Genomic DNA, 18705 nt, shown 5'->3' with positions numbered 1-18705 from the left:
TGGCAGCAGACGCTCTCACCAATGATCAGCAGGCCATTGGTGCTCACGCTCTGCATTTGCCTCAATGTTCCAATCTTCCTATAATTGGCAAATTATGGGAGTTCTAATTGGTGAAATGGTGTCGAACATCGGCTTACGTCCTGTCTTCTAGTTTCTTCACCTCAAGGTTCACGCTTGCTGCTTCCCAGAATTTTCTTGGAGTCAGCAGAGCACCGGATCACTCATTCAATCGCCAAACTGGAAATTGCAGGCTCTAGCAGTTCCAGAAACACATTCAGGATGAAAAACAGATGTAAAAAAAAGTCAAATTAATGGTTACGTGATTTATCCAGAAGATGGCGATCGAAGGAGCTTGTACACAGGCGGCATCTTGACTGGGTACCACTGAAACTATTCCATGGGACATCTGATCTAGTTTAATCCCGCTTCCTATCCTCACTGTGGATGAATGTGTCCTCCAGTTGCAACCAGCCTAAAAAATTTCAAGGAAAACTACAAGAAAAAGAGCACAGAAACTAAGAACTACCAAGAAGAAAAATGCACCTAAGGCATAAACCTAACTAAAATTAAATTAGTCCTCAGCCCTCAGTGTATTTATAGAGAGGTTTTATGAAATATGTTTCTAGCTGGATCTGCAGCTCTTTGAGCAATTATATGAATTCATTTACTAAGAACTGCCAATTAGCCACTGTTGTGTTGTGGTGAGCATGAGCACAATAGATTAATTCTTTGTCTGTATTTTAAACATTTGTGTCCTTGCTGCTGTAGCTTTTCAGATCATTTTCATTTCCACTTGTCTTTTTGTAATCCATGTGAAGTGCAAACAAAGGCTACTTGGCTTTTATCTGCTAGGCTGTAAATTTAATTTCCCTGGGGTTCAGATTAAAACAAAGTTTTGTACTTTTTTGAAGTAATCATAATGAAAATATTTAGTGGAAGGTCAAATAGCAACCTTTTACATACCTTCCCTTGTTGTGCATTCGAAATATTTAATAAACGAGTCTTGAATAAGGTGAATAAGAGTCAGGAATCACTGGTACAACATTAATAATGTTAAAGAAAATCTGCTGTGATTCTCACTTTATTTTTATCAGTCTTGAATACTGTAGGGAACTGGCCTGGAGCAGATCAACCATTATCAAATTCAGTGCTAGTCAGGTATGAGGGGATGATTGGCCTATTCCTGCTCGGTTTTCTTAAGCTTTTGTTCAATGCTGGATGGTCATTTATTCTTGATTTGGAGATAATGTACCTGTTTGTTGTAATATGTTCTTTCTTGACCCACCTGAGAATGGACACAAGCAGTATCATATTTTCAAGTACAGATCAGGGTAGGCAGTGTAAGGATTGATTGTAGACAACCCTGGGATCCCAATGTATTTCATAGTATTATGCGTAAGACAGGGGATTAAGAAGATGAGAGAGAGACTGGAAAGACCTGGAGGGTTGTTAAGAATGGTGGAGAACAGAAAGACTTTGGGGAGATAGGTTATTGGATTCTATAATCCAATGGATAGGTTATTGGATCTCACCAAGAAATTCTTGGTGAGGCTTGAGAGGGTGGGATTTGCAGAGATAGAAGACTTGAAAAGATTGAATGAGAAGACTAAGGATCAGCTGGCAATGATCAGGTGGGTGTAGTTGGATCACATGGTCCAATGGTGGGAGAGATGGTCAGCCAATCACAGGACTGTAGATAAACTAAAGAAACCAGAGAATAGGGCCACACTCTCCACTACAGAGAAACAGTAATGTAAAGCCACTTCCTTGTGAATCTGGCTCTTCTCACTGCCGTTCAATCTTTCCAGAAAATCAGGTCTATAGGAATGAATAAAAACACAGCTAAAATTTGAGGCACAATGCGTCAGCTAAATATTTCATTTAAGTACCTGGCGATGGAAATCAGGATAACTCCCTCCCTATTACCCATTGCGATGTGAAGAGGCAGGCTGGGGTTTGCCATCTTATGAAGATTGCCCAAAGTAATTGCTACTGATTTTTCAGCATGTGTTTGAAATCTTGGCCAAATGATAACCTTATCAATCAAAAAAAAATTTATAAATGGTCTTTACATTCAGCAGATTTCCAATCTGGATTGAGGAGATGAAAGTCAAATGTTTTTATCAGCTGAATTTATAAGCAAGAAATTCTAGACAGGAGAAGTCCAAAGTCAAACATATTTTCAGTTACAGAGAAGGGAGAGGAGTGGAGAGAATATGTGGGAATGTCAGCAATTGGGTGGAAACCAGGGGAATAGTGTCAGAAGTGGTGAAGATGTCAACTGAAAAAGGTTGGTGAAGATTTGTTTTTCACTGATGACCGTCTTTGAAAAGACATATTTCGAAGGAGATGAATGAAGACAGTAGACATGAACAAAGTAATGCTGAAATCATCAGGTACTCGTTGAAGAAATAGCTAAGTAAAAATGGGAAGAAGTTACCTTTTCCTTACTAATCTACAGGTGTGGGAACTCTACTGGAAGGACACTCTGATCCTATGTCAGATGCAGCTGGCAAGGGATTGGAGAGGCAAATTGCTCTGTGTAATCCTGACAGTGCCAGCATGAATGGATGTTGCTGTCGTGTGGTGATAGTGTTCACTGACAAATGTGACAGCATCTGTGTCACTCAGCAAAATTATACTTAGAGCAGGTTCAGGTGAATCTGGACCTTGATGCATCTGAATTATTTTATAAAATAATGGCCAAAATGTAAAACAGTCTAGCCAAGATCCAATGTGAGCTTGTTCTCTTCGCCCTCCCCTAGCATTTTATTCCTGCTACTGCCTCCTTCCTTTCTAATCCAGATGAAGGTCCGTGGCTCAAAATGTCGACCTTTTATTTCCCTGCATAGATGCTGCTTGCCCTGCTGAATTCAAGCATTGTGTGTAGCTGAAGATTTTCTACATCTGTAAGATCTTTTGTATCTATGTATTATCAACTTTTAAGCTCTGATCTTCAGAAATAAGCCCTGGTGGCTGTTTTGTTTTTACTTTATTCATGTGTAATAAGTTTCAATGTTCTGTGCACTCAGAAATCCTCAATCCTCTAATCATTCAGATGTGCATTTTCCAAATAGTTAGCCTCCTAATTTGCTTACTACGTATATTACAGCCATTAATTCCACTAAAATTTGTTTGCCATTGATACTGTAACTTGCATAATAAATATTAGTTGTATTAAACCTAATATTTTCAAAAAGTATTAATACATTTTAAGATATTCTCATAATTACAATGCATCTCCATGAAAATAAAATTCCACATTACAGGATAACTGTATTGGTACAAATCATGCATCAGTTCATTTCAGAACAAATAGCTGCAAATTGGCCATGTAGGGACTGTGGAGAGAGAAACAAGAGTTAATGATGGAGCCTACATTATGACTGGAAGATGTTAAAGAATTTACAGTTTTTAATGAAATAAGTAATTAGGTAGGTGGGAAATGTATGCGATGAAAGGTAATAGTGTTTACTACACGAAAAGGTTGCTGGAACTGAGGGTACAGAACTTGTTTTTCTGACAATGGGTGCATGTGTGTAATTTGTGTTTTTATGGAAAGAAATACATTTATTTTTAAAAATGATTGTCTTCTCTGTTTGTTACAGAATTACTGCATATAATGCTTAGATTTACTGTGTTTTATTTTTCTAAAACAACCGGTAGACATAAAAGCATTCCTTGTGGTTAATACAGTTTTATTAACATAGTGAGAATATTTATCATTTGGATATTCTTCTTATGATCAGTTTGCATCGTTTCACTAATACAATGCTTCTCACTTCAACACTAGAATTGATAGGATTAATTTGTCTGCATTCCACATGATAGAATATACTTTATTGGATCATTGATCCAACACAGGGAGACATATTGATCTGAATTATTTGAAAACCAATCCTTTTAATTTTTTTTGAGATGTAAAACCCCTTGCTGTATGTTTTAATGCTAAGATTGACTGAATCTTCAAAAATGAAAGGTGTTTCAAAATATGCTCAGACTTGGCATTAGACATTATCTCATTTGCTGTTGATCCACACTTCACATAATTTTTCAGAAGTTAAGTAAAATTAAGTCTATGGAATTTAACGGTTAATTTCTATTAAGAATTTGGAAACAAAGAATACTTTTGTTCCTTTCACTTCTAGCTAGTTCTTCAAAACTGCCTTAATTGTTAAAGTAAAATATAGAAGAGCAAAAATACAGTTTACATAAATGATTGTCGTTGGCAGGTAATAGATTAATGTTGATATATACAAAGTCCTGTTCATATTCTTGAGGACTGTAATTAAGATATATTTAGCACTGTCCTTACATGATGAATCATTAGATGCCCTTTATTTTGTGTGAAAATATGAAAATGTTGAATACAGTTTATGGGTTTGAAGATATATTTAATTATATTAGTGATCAGCATTATGCATGTATCAGTAGACAGTGTGTATTTTGTTCCCTCATAAGGAGCTATACTTCACTGTGAAAAAAAAAATCCTCTCAATTTTGGAATGAGTATTTGAAGTGGAAAAGTGCCAAAGAAAATAAAAATTATTGAATGAATTCAGGACTAGTACATTTATTAGATTTGTGATTTACATCGTAAAATACTGACTGCTTAAATGTTGGATTTCCTTGACAAACTGAAGTATCACTTAAGGGTGATTGTCATTCTGTTCCTTTACAGAATGAATTCAAATATTCCTTTAGCACATGTAAATCATTCTGAAGTTTATGAAAGTAAGTGGTTTACTTACTTCTGTGGTTGAGCATCAAAGCAGAGGAAGTAGGCTTGCTGTTGCTTAAACAGCATCCCTAAGAGTGACTTCACGATGTGATTAGAAACCCCTGCTGCGCAGGAAATATGAGGGGATCTCACATACTTTGTCGGCATATGCTCCCTGCTGCTAATAAGCTTTAACCTGTTTCCTGATTATTACATTTACCATGCAAATATTACCATTCTGAGACTAGGCCTATTTCCACAAGAGAACATGAAAGAAAGGGTTTCATGTACTGTGATTTAAAAATTAAAAACTATCATCCAGGGAGATTAAAGGAGATAATGAGCAAGGAGCCTGCTTTTCAATATGGTGGCAGAGACTCCAGAGGTTTAAAGTCCAGATGCTTCGTCAAAAGTGTTTTGGAAGGATTGAAGTAATAAGAGTTTTGTGGAACAGTTCCAAATATCAGTATAGGTAAATAGATTGAAGCAGTGTTCAGTGTCATTTTCTCTGTGTGGGAAGTATGCAACATTTTCTATTTCGTTCATAAGAGTACAGGTATACAAATTAGAAGCAAGAGTGGGTTATTTGATTCTTTACTCTTACTTCCCTGCTCATTAAAATTGTAGCATTTTCCTGCTGTAACACTAGAATGGCCGAGCCTTTCGCATAGAACTGTAACTGTTTGTTCTCAACTCCACTCTTGAGATACATCAATCGTGACTCCACGCTACCATGATTCAATAGAGATGATAACATCTCACCCGGCAGTAATCCACAATTCACTGCTATATATAATTAACCCATTTATTCCTGCTCTTTATTTTCTGCCCATCAATCAAGGATAGTATATTACCCTTTATTTCATATGCTACAAATTTGTGTGCACCACCTCTCAGTCCTAATGAAATTCAAAATATGCCTTATTCCCACTTACCTGTTCAGCTGTTTACATTCTAAAAAGGTCAAAAGTAATTATCAAAAATCATTTCCATTAACATAAATTCTTATTGATTCAACCTAATTCTATTATTGTTTTCTAAATATTCTTCTTTGACTTCTTGGTAGTACATTCTAACATCTGTAGCAACTACTTGAAAAAACGCTCAGAGACTAAGCATGAGGTGTTGACACTGTATGACATCCTATCCACAGTAACAAATTTGTAAAGTGGAAGAATATGTTTGATCCTTTATTAAAAGACCACCAAAATGAACAATCTTGAAACAATAAAAACTAATGAAACTAAAACTATCAATATAATAAAATACTGTAAACAACTTTAGTGTATTTAAACGTATTCAGGAGTTCAAATTCAAGTGTATTTAAGCAGTCAACAAAAAGATATCACCCATGGCCCACTACCTAGCTCTACCCAATCTAAACTGAACTAAAGGCAAAGCATGAATACTTAATTACACCTCGATTCTTGCACAGCCAAACCCACAAGACTAGCTGGCCATAATAAACATGCAATACAAAATACAATACAGACCAACAGAAAATAGGTACAAGGCTTCTACATTATCTCTTTAATAGATGTCAAGCTAATAAATGGGTATTTCCCTATTTTTCTCTTTCCTATCTTTCTGAAGTAGAGAGGTCAGGTATGCTACTATGAAATTTGTTGCAACTGATGGAAAATATGTGGAAATTTAGAAGATGATAGCCAGTGATTCCCCACTCTCATAGCTTTTGCTTCCAAAACCTTGAGAAAGAGCCATCTGTTCCAGAGGATTTATCAAATTTCAGTACTAATAATTTCCCTAATCTTATTTAACTTCCTTGGGCTAATTTCTTGAAGTTCCTCATTCATTCTAGATCTGTTTTCCTCCATTATTTCTGGGAGTCTAAACAGATGTAAAATATTTGTTTAATTTCTCTCTTACTTTGCTATTCCTTAAAGTAATTTTTCCCGTCTCAGTCCGGAAGAGACCCGAAATAACCTTTACTTATGTTTATAAATTTACCAAGAAGTTTAAAATCTCTTTTGCTTCTCTCTCAAGTTTATTTGATTTGTGCTTTAACTTTACTTTTCAAGGATTTGGTTCTTTGTTGAAATTTGAAGCTTTCCTAATTCTAGGATTTATTCTTCATTTGCCATCATTAGAAGTTGCTTCCTCTAATATAAAGATATCTGCAACTTTGCTTGGTTGCCTTGTTCAAGGACCATTTTTGCTTTTGTGATGCTGTAACTTAATTAGGATAACCAATGTCTGTGTGGTAAGCTATATGTTATTTTTTACAATGTTAGCTATTGCTGGTTTACTATCATTCTTTTTAACATAGTTCCTCAACATACAGTCGAACAGACTGTTGGGGAAACTCAGCAGAGGCATCTGAGAAGCCAGAGAGATGGTGAACAATTCGGGCTCAATTCCTGCAATAGTTCTGATATGAGGTCTTGGCCCAAAATGATGATCATTCATTTGCTTCCACAGATGTTGCCTTACTGCTGGGTTCCTCAAACAGTTTGTTTCTTCGCACCATGTTACAACACCTGCAGTCTCTTTTGCCTCAATATGCTATAGCCAACTTGTGCTTCATGCATTCATAGTTGTCTTATTTAGATTTAGACTGTGGCTTCAGACTGAACTTATTTACATTCAATCTTTATATAACATTCAATTATGTATGACAACTCTTCCTTACAGTCCCTTAAACACAGCTGATTAATTAATCCTTTCTCATTACTTATCATCGGTTCTTCAACACAATGATCTGGAGAAGTATTTTTTATGCACTCTTTAAATTCATCCTTCACACCATTGCAGCTAATTTGGTTTGCTCAGTCTAAATGTAGATTAAAGTCCCCCATGATTAGTGTTGGTGCCATTGTCATACGTGCCTCTAATTTCCTCATTTATATGATCCTTTACTCTCATGGCTGTTTGAGGGTCTGTAGGCAACTCCCATCAATGTTTTCTGACATTTTGTTTTTTTAACTTCTGCCTGACACTGCTTATTGATTTTCTGAACTAAGACTTTCTCCTCTGCTGCCTTTATCCTACTGTCTATTTTCGAGACTAACCCACCTTCTTTTCCATTTTACCTGTCTCTTCTAAAAGTTAAATATCTCCGAACTATCTAATTTCGATCCTAGCAGTTATGGCTCTGTGATGGCTGTTGCATCATCCCAATTTACTGTATTTCTATATGTGCCATGAATTCATTTGCCTTCTTATAAACATTGCATGCATTTAGCTAAATAAAATTGATTTTATTTGTTTTTTTACCTGCTTTGACTTGGATTGAAGGGACTCTCTTGCGACTGTGTGCTCTATCTCCTCCTGATAGACTCCAGTTATCATTATCCAGTAATCATACCATTTCTCCTGTTGCTTTGCTCCCTGTAGCCCTATCATTTATTTGTAGCTCCCCTTGGATTCTTCTGCATCTTACCTGCATTAGGGTGGAATTATGGTCAAATATCCTAGTAGTATGTCTTTGCATTGAAGAAGAAATTTGTTTACCCAGGAACAGTCTCTGTAGTCATAAGAGGTCATGCAGACTCCACACAGACAGCAAATAAAATCAGGAATGAAGCTAAGTCACTGCAGCACTGACGGCTGAAGCTACATGCCACTCTGTAAATTTCAGAAGTTCAGCAGCATTAGAGACCTGGTACTTTTCTGTAGTGACCTCTCTAGCCTTAAATGTTGAAATGAGATCTGATGGTGCGTATTTAGAATATGCAAAGGGTTTATTAGATAATCTGTTAAGAGTAGAAACCAGAATGCATGTTTCCGCGAACTTCCTTAACATCTCGAATTGAAATACTACAAAAGGCTGAGGATCTTAGGCTGATAGGAGTATTGAGCATTAGGACCGATAGATTTTTTTGTTAGGTCAATGATCTTATATTAATGCAAGATCATAAAACAGATAATGTTAGTTTGGTAAAATAATGCATACATCTGAAAGCATCCCTTTTGAGGCACAACAGAAATGCTAATGAATTCTAAATCATCAGAGAATCACATTATATCTAAAGAAATGGACAATCATTACATGAAAAATCCACCCAGACTGGTGGGTGGAAGATGATTTTATTTGGGCAAGAAGTCAAACCCAAATTTAATTTTTAATTTTAGAAGCATTATGTACAACTACCCATATCCTGTTTGTCCCAAAGGGCAATAAGAAGGCAATACGTAGACAGATATGAGCAATATAGCAAAAGCATGGTCTTTTTGACAAGATATGTAACAAGCCCCAAATAAAATTTAGCCCACAGTTGTAGGCAAGGTAATAAATTCAAAGTTCTACTCTTAGAAGAATGAGAGGATATCGTATAGAAGCATATAAAATTATGAAAGAGATAGATAAGATAGAGGTAGGAAAGTTGTTTCCACTGGCGGGTGAGACTAGAACTAGGGGACATAGCCTCAAGATTCGAGGGAGTAGATTTAAGATGGAGATGGAGAGGAACTGCTTTTCTCAGATACTGGTGAATCTGTGGGATTTTCTGCCCAATGAAGCAGTGGAGGCTGCCTCAGTAAATATACTTAAGACAAGGTAGGATAGATTATTGCATAGTAGGGGAATTAAAGGTTATGTGGAAAAAGCAGGTAGGTGGAGATGAGTCAATGGCCAGATCAGCCATGATATTGAATGTCAGAGTAGGCTTGATGGGCCAGATGTCCTACTCCTGCTCCTGTTTCTTATGTTCTTATGTACTGTTGATGCAAATCAATATCCTGCTTAAGAGAAGAATCAAATGATCATTCGTGAATTGTTACCCGACCCAATAGCATTATCAGAGGATTTCACCAGAAGGACTGAGTGTTATAGGGCAGTGCACACCACCACTTCTCAAGTACAATGTCCACATCCTTTAAATTGAATAAAAAGCCCCACACTTCATCCAATAGATTTGAAGGGTACTTACAAAAGTGCGTTTGTATGAGTTGTCTCCTTAGGGATTTGGGGATTTTGACAAATGATAAAATAATCAGCAAATCCTGCACACTAAAAGATTAGGTCTGTTCAGAACAGAAAATGATGCACAGTATCCTGAGTTTTCAGGGAGCAAACTATTGTAATAATATTACTAATTGAAGCTCCTGGTTTGAGAGCCCTAAATTCAAATCCCAAGGTGTTAGCTTGCAAAATAGAATGTGGTTTTGTTTTACGTCTGGCCCATTTCAGACTGCAGTAAAAACCCAACTGAACCACAGGTATCTTTTAGGGTAGAAAACCCACTGCTCTTAACCCTACTGGATTCCAGTTAACCACTATATGAAGTAACCTAGCAAACCTCTCTGTTGCATTGAATTGCTTCAGGGCAACTCAGAATTGGCAATAAAATGCATCCATATACCAGAGAGGAAATTGTTTTAGCAGAGTAGAATACTTTATTTGGTCTGTCAAGGAATGTTTGATCCTGTATTTTGATGAGGGATGCAACAATGCTGGTCTAGCTCTTGATTTTTATGGAGTTCAATATATCACTTCAACTGAAAGCCCAGCAAATGGAGGAGTTAAGACCATTCTGTTGCTCTGCGTCACACTGCTAGAACTGACAGTCTTTCCTATCCATTTGTATAAGGCAGCTAAAAATGGAGATTTATTGTATTGAATTGCTTATCTTCTGCAAATTCTTAACTGCAGAGAGCATTAGTTTTTGTAAATGATAATTAAACAGATCCCTGACTCATTATCAAAGGTCGTGGAAAGAATTTACATATTGAAATACAGTATATATCAAATTATGTCAGATATGCAGAAGAACCACTTTCTTATTAACAAAGAAGGATGGAATTTCGCTTCATTGAGTGGGATAGAATAGCAAAATATATTCTCAAATCAACTAATAGTCTTTTTGTGCTGTTATAGTAATTTTTCAAAATTGCTGCTGGGTGACAAGTCACTAAAATTAGTTTTGGTCAAGCTAACAAAAAGGGAGTTTCAAAATTCCAGAGCATCCTTAAACGATATGGTTTCCAAAGTAGGGCACCAAACTATTGATGTGTGCCATTGGTCTACAAATTAAACAGAGCCTAATTTCTCCAGATGGCCCTTGGACAGTATCTGATAATTCCATCCTTAGGAACAGCTGTCAGAACATTTCTAACCTGAGATTTTCAAAGATGTATCCTGTGGATTTTCAGCAGAAACCTAAATATATTTCTTGTAAATTGTGAACCCCTACCTTGAACGTCAGTAAACAGTCTGTTGTTAGATTTAGTTTATTTGCTGCAGCTGAGAGTCAGAATCACGAGGTTGCCTCAAGCAGAAATCTTCAGGCACATTTGCAGCAGTGACACAAGTTTTGTCGAGCCTGGTTTTGTTGTTGAGCAGGGGCATCTTGTTTGACCAATTTATTAGAGCTCTTAGTAAATTAGAGCTCTTAGCAAATAAAAAATTTGTTAGAGCTCTTAGTAAATAAAAAATTAGTAAAGTAAAGAACTGGTGAATATACTGTAGTTGGATTTCCAGAAGACATTTGTTAAGATGCTGCAGCAGCGGTTATTGAATAAAATAAAATGAGAATAATGCAGATGTTACGATATTAAACAATGATTGGTTGGCTGACAGGAAATAGAGTTAGGCATAAATTGGCTCCCTTTGAGCAAGTGGGTGAAGGGTTCCTGGGGCAGGAGGAAATGTGGAACCGAGGTTACAATCATATCAGCCGTGATGTTATTGAATGGCAAAGCAAGCTTGAGCAGCTGCGTGGTCTTCTCCTGCACCTAACTTATAGGTTTATTCAAGCAAAGATGACCAGTGTTAGGTAAAAATGTTGGATCTCTGGTACAGAAACAAATTTCATCAGAAAGCAAATGTACTGTATAATTGATACTAATTAATGAAATGTGTTGGTGGGATTGGATGTGAAGCCACTCTATGGTGGGAAATTAATCATTCTATAACTCTCCTCTATCATGTTTGCTTCAATGACAAAAATTTCCACATTGATGCCTCTCAGATGTTTTCCTTCTTCACGAGTCACGGCTTTTCCTCTACCATAGCTAATGGACCTTAGTCCGCACTTAATCTTGGTCCCACGCTACTGTTCTCATCCCTCTTCAGGATAGAGAATGAGTAAAGTTCCCCTGATTCTCTCCTTCTACATTGCCTGAATCCAAGTTGAACACATCACCCTCTCCTGCATTGCCATCTTCAACAAGGTTCGACAACTAGACATATCTTCCCATCCTTTCCACTTTCTCCTTCCCCCATAAACAAACTCCCTTTAGTGACTCTTTCCTGTGCAAACACAGGTCTTTTGACTATGTCCCTTCCAATCATTCATTGATTCAAGCAATCCTTCATCCAACCTTGCATGCTGTATCCGGTGTTCACCTCTACCTTGGAGAACCCAAACACAGAGTGCCTGCACGCAGTCTGCAGGGCAATACTGAGCTTCCTTTACCTTCTGCTTTATTTCTATCTCTAGCTCCCATTCCAACTCTAGCCTAGCTGTTTGTAGCTTCCAACAAGGTTTTAACAGGACCAAAGGCAAACTTGAGGTACAACACCTCATCTTCTCATTACCTCTTCATGGTCGAGGTACAGGAGCCTAAAAACCCACACTCAAAATCAAAGTAACTTTCAAAGTAAATATATTGTCCAAGTAAGTATATATTACCCTATACTACATTGAGATTCATTTTGCCGGCATTTAAGGGAAAACTAAAGAAATATGATAGAATGTACAAAAAATCATACATAAACTAAGACTGACAAACAACCATTGTGGAAAGTGCAATGTTGTTGGAGAAGTTTTGAGAGGCAAGATTTATGAGCATTTAGAGAGACATAATCTGAATAGTGATAGTCCACATGGCTTTGTCAAGGGCAGGTCATGCCTTGCGAGCCTGATTGAATTCTTTGAGGGTGTAACAAAAGACACTGATGAAGGTAGAGCATTGGATGTAGTGTATATGGATTTCAGTAAGGCACTTGATAAGGTTCCCCATGCAAAGCTGATTCAGAAAGTAATGAGGCATGGGATCCAAGGAGATCTTGCTTTGTGGATCCAGAATTGGCTTGCCCACCAAGTCAAAGGGTGGTTGTAGATGGTTTGTATTCTGCATGGAGAATGGTGACCAGTGCTGTTCTGGTGGGATCTGTTCTGGGACCCCTCCTCTTTGTAATTATTATAAATTATCTTGATGAGGAAGTAGAAGGGTGGATTAGTAAGTTTGCTGATGACACAAAAGTTGGGGGTTGTTTGGAGAGTCTGGAGGGTTGTCAGAGTTTACAGCAGGACATTGATAGGATGCAGAACTGGACTGAGAAGTGGCAGATAGAGTTCAACCCAGATAAGTGTGAAGTGGTTCATTTTGGTGGGTCAAATTTGAAGACAGAATATAATATTAATGGTAAGACTCTTGGCAGTGTGGAGGATCAGCAAGATCTTAGGGTCCATGTCCATACGACACTCAAAGCGGCTGCACAGGTTGACAGTGTTATGAAGAAGGTATGTGGTGTGATGACCTTCATCAGTTGTTGGATTAAGTTCAAGAGCGATGAGGTAATGTTAAAGCTATTTAAGACCTTAGTTAGACCCCACTTGGAGTTCAGTTCTGGTCACCTCACTACAGGAAGGGTGTGGATACTATAGAGAGAATGCATAGGAGATTTAAAAGGATGTTGCCTGGATTGGAGAGTGTGAGAATAGGTTGAGTGAACTTGGCCTTTTCTCCTTAGAGTGATGGAGGATGAGAGGTGACCTGATAGAGGTGTATAAGATGATGAGAGGCATTGATCGTGTGGATAGCCAGAGGCTTTTTCCCAAGGCTGAAATGGCTAACACGAGGGGGCATAGTTTTAAGGTGCTTGGAAGTTGGTGTGTGGAGCGCACTGCCAGTGATGGTGGTAGAGGCAGATACAATAGGGTATTTTAAGAGTCTCTTAGATAAATACATGGTGCTTAGAAAAAATAGAGAGCTATGCAATAGGGAAATTCTAGGCAGCTTCTAGAGTAGGTTACATGGTCGGCACAACATTGTGGGCCAAAGGGCCTGTAATGTGCTGTAGATTTCTATGTTCTATGTTAACAATTTCGGAACAGCGTCTTTTCCTCTACCATTAGATTTCTGAACAACCTGTGAACACATGATTATTACCACATTATTCACCTTTTGTACTATGTATTTAATTTGGTAATTTATTGTCATTATTATGTCTTGCACTGTATTTCTGCTACAGAACAATAAATTTCATGATAATAAGCCTGATTGTGATGTAATTGTGATTTTGATATTTATATTTCTGTTAAAATATTTCTCATTCTCACACATATTGAACAAAGTTGAATTAATTTCCATTAAAGTGGAATATTTTACACAATTCATTTATGTAAAATGTTGTTCACATTATTAAAGGATCAGTTTGTTTTAAGTGGAAGAATATTGACATTACAACCTGTGACAGGTTGAGTTAAAAAAAAATAAAAGTTTACTGTAGATGAATGGGTTGACCTGGAAGTTGTGGATTATGTTTGCAAGCTGCACCTCAGCACCTTGGGCCAACAAATGACCTTTAAGCTTGAGTGAGCTTGGCTTTTTCCAGTGCTGAGCTCTAATTTTCATCTTTTCAAACAGTTTCCAACCACTTGGAGTAGAATTAGTATTGACAAGGATAGAATTTGTCTCCTGAAGGAGAATAGCTTGCCTGTGTAAGTGCTAATGCAACATTTATCTGCCAGTAACTTTACACTGCTTCTCTGCCATACCTAATACACCAAAAGCAAAATGCTCTCTGTGAAATGTTATTGTGTCTCAAGTGCTAGCAATTTGAAGTAAAATCATTTCTATCTTTGTCATTCCTCGCACAACAAGGATACTTGTGTGATTGTTTGCTGTTCATATACAATTAGTCTCTGCTAACATTTATTTAAACTGTACACTACAATCAAGCAGCAATATGTTGCACTGCAGAAAAATGGCTGTAGGTATTCCTTGCAATAATTTAGTAGCCAGGTTGTGAAATGGAGTACGTGTAACCTATTATTATGCACCACTCACCAAGTGCAAGTGGATGAAAATTGATCCTGTAAATTGAAAGAGGGATAAATGTTATGCCCTTATTGATGCATATACAGATTTTATTTTTCACTTAATAATTTGTTGAGTTCATTTCTGCCCCATTTTAAGAAGCAAATAACGAGTGGAAAAATAATTTTCAAAGGGTGGTCCAATTTTTATTGAGAGTTACATTTCATTCTGTTACTGTGATGTCACTGTGGCTAAAGCTTATTTTGAAGTGCTCAACTATTAGGTTAAAGCTTTTACAAAGAAAAAGTGAAGTTGTTTGATTTGTGAAATCTGAAGCATACTATGATGAGATGTGAGATTGTGAAATCCTAACATAACAAGTTTACAAAAGAGAACTTTTGGTTACTGTCATTATGATGAAACCATTTTAAAGAGAAATTTACCGGTAATTTACAAACTGTTGATTTTTCTTCCTCCTGTTGAAATGATTCAAAGCAAATTTATCCAGATAAAAATGCATGCTCTTGAAACAAATGTACCAATATTGTCTTCGATCTTATTATGTCATTGTTTATAATTTCATGCAATAATTTGTCAGACCGCAATAGGCAATTCTTAAGACTTGACATTTAGAAAATGGATCAGTTGCTGGTATTGGGTGTGGGGGGGGGGGGGGATTACAGAGGAAGGTTATCCTGTGGAGATACATTGACTAAGATTAGTCTGTATTCACTGCAATGGAGAAGAATAAGTGGGACAAAGATGTCATGGTCTCACAATAAAAGGAAGGCCTTGTAATACTATGGGGAGAACAAATTTCTTCACATGGGGGTTGTAAATCTCTGGAATTTTCCACCTGACAGTGTCATGGATGCTCAGTTATTGAGTACATTCTTGTCTAGGATCAATAGATTTTTGGACATGAGAAGGATTCAATGCTGGAGGAACCTGGCAGCAAAGTGAGCCACAAGATCAGAGAATAATAAGTTGCAGATACTTCATTTCATAATTTGACTATTAAATCACTGACAGATACAGTCACAACAGTTTTCAATCCAACAGTGAAGAAGTCTTGAATGACTGTACAGCCAATTCCTGCATTCATTTATCTTAGCTCTTTCAGACTGGATCAAATGTTAATCGAGCAATAAGTGAGGCAGTAAGAAATGTATCAATCAACTTCAGTGAGAGTGGGGATAAAAATACCAAACTGCAATTTCAAAAATGTCCCAATCAAAAATAAGTAGTTTGGAAGAGAGATGACATATGAATCTTTTAAAGCTTCGTTTATCAATGACTATTAAAAAGACCACTTGCCATCTTCTCTGAAAGATATATTTAAGTATGTTCTTTTTCAAATTTATGAGTGATTAGGTGGAGTCAGAGTGTCCTTTGACCCTGGCCAAAACTTTCGCCAAACTGCTGAGCCATTCTAGCTTCTCCAGACAAGCACTTCTTCACCCTCACCACACTCAGAATCCCCCTCACAAGCCTGAGAATCAACCTCCTGAGAGCTAAGGCTAGCTGGCTTTCCTTTTCTGCTTCCTGCTGTGGGGCTTGCATGTGATGCCCATAGTTGTTCAACAAATAGTTCGTGAGGACACTACTTGAATGCAACACTTACTTTGAGTTGAGTGAGAAACTGCACCAAATTAAATATCCCCCCCTTTATCCCTCACCCCACGTTCCTATCCAAACCAAGAGCAACTGATTAGACTCATCGGGATTCTTTAGAGAAGTTCCAGTGAATGGAAAATGTCTCTTTGTGGGAAACAGGTGAGGAAGTAACTGTTATTGAATCCTTGAGCTTAACAAGCTATCTTCAGGGGTCAAAGAGAAATGTTCTAATCTTAAACTGGATGAAACCAGTTTTTTTTCTTGCCACACCCCAAAACACTGTAGGGCAGATAGGGTTTGTTGACAAACTTTGCTTTCACCAAATAGCGAATAAAGACTTTACAAAAAAAACTGAGAAAATAGCAAGTAGTTAGTAATGCTAATTTACTTGTCTGCTTCATAAAAATCAAATTACTCCATTAGCGTCCCATAGTTTGGATCCGTCGGTATAAGTCTCATGTAGGCATATACCCCAAGGTGGGATCCACACATTTCCATTACCAAATGATCCTATTTATAAATTAACTTTGTCTCAAGTTTTGTTTCTTACCATCTGACCCACACTTGGGATAGCATTAAATTTCTTGCTCAAAGAAGTCGTTTTACTCCTAGGATCATAAAGTTTTATGTATTTTCTTTACTCTATGCCAAGACAGGGGAACTCAGCCAATATGTTGTTTCTGCTTTCTGGAGTAAGAAAGAGAAGCTGACCAATAGTGCTGCTCCTTAACAACTCAGTGATCTCCAGTGATTCTACCTTGGTTGCAAAGTCTACTGCAGTTTAATCAAATCCTGATATACTATTGAAGTTAGCTCGTGAATATTGGTCTCTTAGATAAGATACAGATACCGTTTGGGTGCCTGTTGTCCTCTGAACTGTATTTGGTACATGTGTTTTTTATTAATCAGCAATTCGACAAATAGAATTTTGCACATTGGGATCAGTTCAAGATACTTGAGTGCTTAAATCAAGGAACCAAAAAAGTGAAGAGAATCCTTATGTAAGCCTGGATTTAATTACTTGTCTGGAAGCACCACTTTGAGCTTGGAAAGACTATGCCTGACCTGGAATATCTGTGCCAGTTAAAGTGCAAAATATTTGTCTTCATTTCTGTTACTGCTTATCTGGAATTTTTGCCTTGATTTAACCAGCTGAGCACAACAGGGGGATGTAAAAAAATTTAAAATGTAGATAGAATATTAGTTCTTTTTATTCTGAGGATTCATTGCATGTATTTTCATTTCTAATGTGGGATTGCGAAGGGAATTCTTCTGAAGAGCATTCAGCTGCCTCATGGAAAGGATATTGTTTTTACTTTCCTTTTACACTGGAACAGGTTTCTTTACAAATTACAACTATATATCCCTTCCACTTTCACCTGTGAGACAGGCTGCTTGTTTCAATACTTGCACACATGTCTGTTTGCTCTCTGGAAATGATTTGGGTAAGTGTTATCCTGGTGAAAGTTGCTGATGAACTTAGGCCATGCACGGCTTGGTCAGTCCATCTCAGTGAGAAAGTGGTACCCACATGCAGCACGGTCAGAAGCAATCAAAGAGTTAACTTTTAAATCTTATTCACTGATTGCAGACATTTTGCAAGGAATAATCAGAGTAATAGGCCAGATGTGAGGAGTTATGTGACTTATATTCACTTTGCTCATTTCTTTTGGTTACAGGACGAAGCTTATCAGATGACAGAACCTACACCTGGGATACTGGTGGTAGTCGCCATCCCACGTCTGCCTAAAGCTGCTGCAGTGGAGTGGCACATCATTGCCCTGACCAGCAGTGCCAGTGAGAGGAAATCCTTCATCCTAAATAAAAAACTGGAAAGTTATGAAATTGATTGTAAAATGGTGATGTCAAGTTCGATGTGTCATGCTGCAGTTTCATTGACTCTAAGTCTTCTGCTGCCTTCAGTGAGTTCACTGAATTTGGAAGTTGCACTGCAAGAACTAGCCGTTGCCTTCCAGCAAGCAATAGATACACTCCCTCAGGATGTGCTTCCTCTCTGCTTCAAAATTTTCTACTGTGAAGATGCCATAAATCCCAGCTTAGTGCACAGAGGTAAGGTTATTTCTTTACTGTAAATGACTGTTTAGTTGAAAACACATAACTCCAATAACAGGAGGTTAAACCACTGACTAGGAGATATAAATTTAAATCCTGGAGTTGCCTGACATTTTGAGATGAGCATTTTGAAAGCATTGAATACCATCAATACTCACAACCTATCTCCTCAAGCTGTGCTTTCCTTTGAATTTGGTCTCTTGTGTTTTCTCTCCTCTTCTTCCACTCTCAATCACCTCACAGTCATGTGTAGGTGGCCATGCTTTCAGAGATCTACAGACCATGTTCTGGAATTCCCTACCTAATGTTTTCTGCCGATATAGAATCTTTTCATTCTTTAAGAGGTCCTT

General features: G+C 37.4%; 1 protein-coding gene across 1 annotated transcript in view; it reads left to right on the top strand.

Moving 5' to 3' along the window:
- dph6 (diphthamine biosynthesis 6) overlaps nucleotides 1–18705 on the top strand; it is a 251339-nt gene that overhangs the window by 189772 nt on the left and 42862 nt on the right. The window contains exon 15 of the mRNA XM_073040097.1: nucleotides 17962–18352. Within this exon, the coding sequence (XP_072896198.1) occupies nucleotides 17962–18352 (391 nt within the window). The remainder of the gene's footprint in view (nucleotides 1–17961; nucleotides 18353–18705) is intronic.

This window comes from Hemitrygon akajei, chromosome 3 (assembly GCF_048418815.1).
Source record: "Hemitrygon akajei chromosome 3, sHemAka1.3, whole genome shotgun sequence".
In the NCBI taxonomy this organism is placed as follows: domain Eukaryota; kingdom Metazoa; phylum Chordata; class Chondrichthyes; order Myliobatiformes; family Dasyatidae; genus Hemitrygon; species Hemitrygon akajei.
Note: the sequence above shows the minus strand (reverse complement) of the source record. Positions and strands in the feature narration are given on the sequence as shown.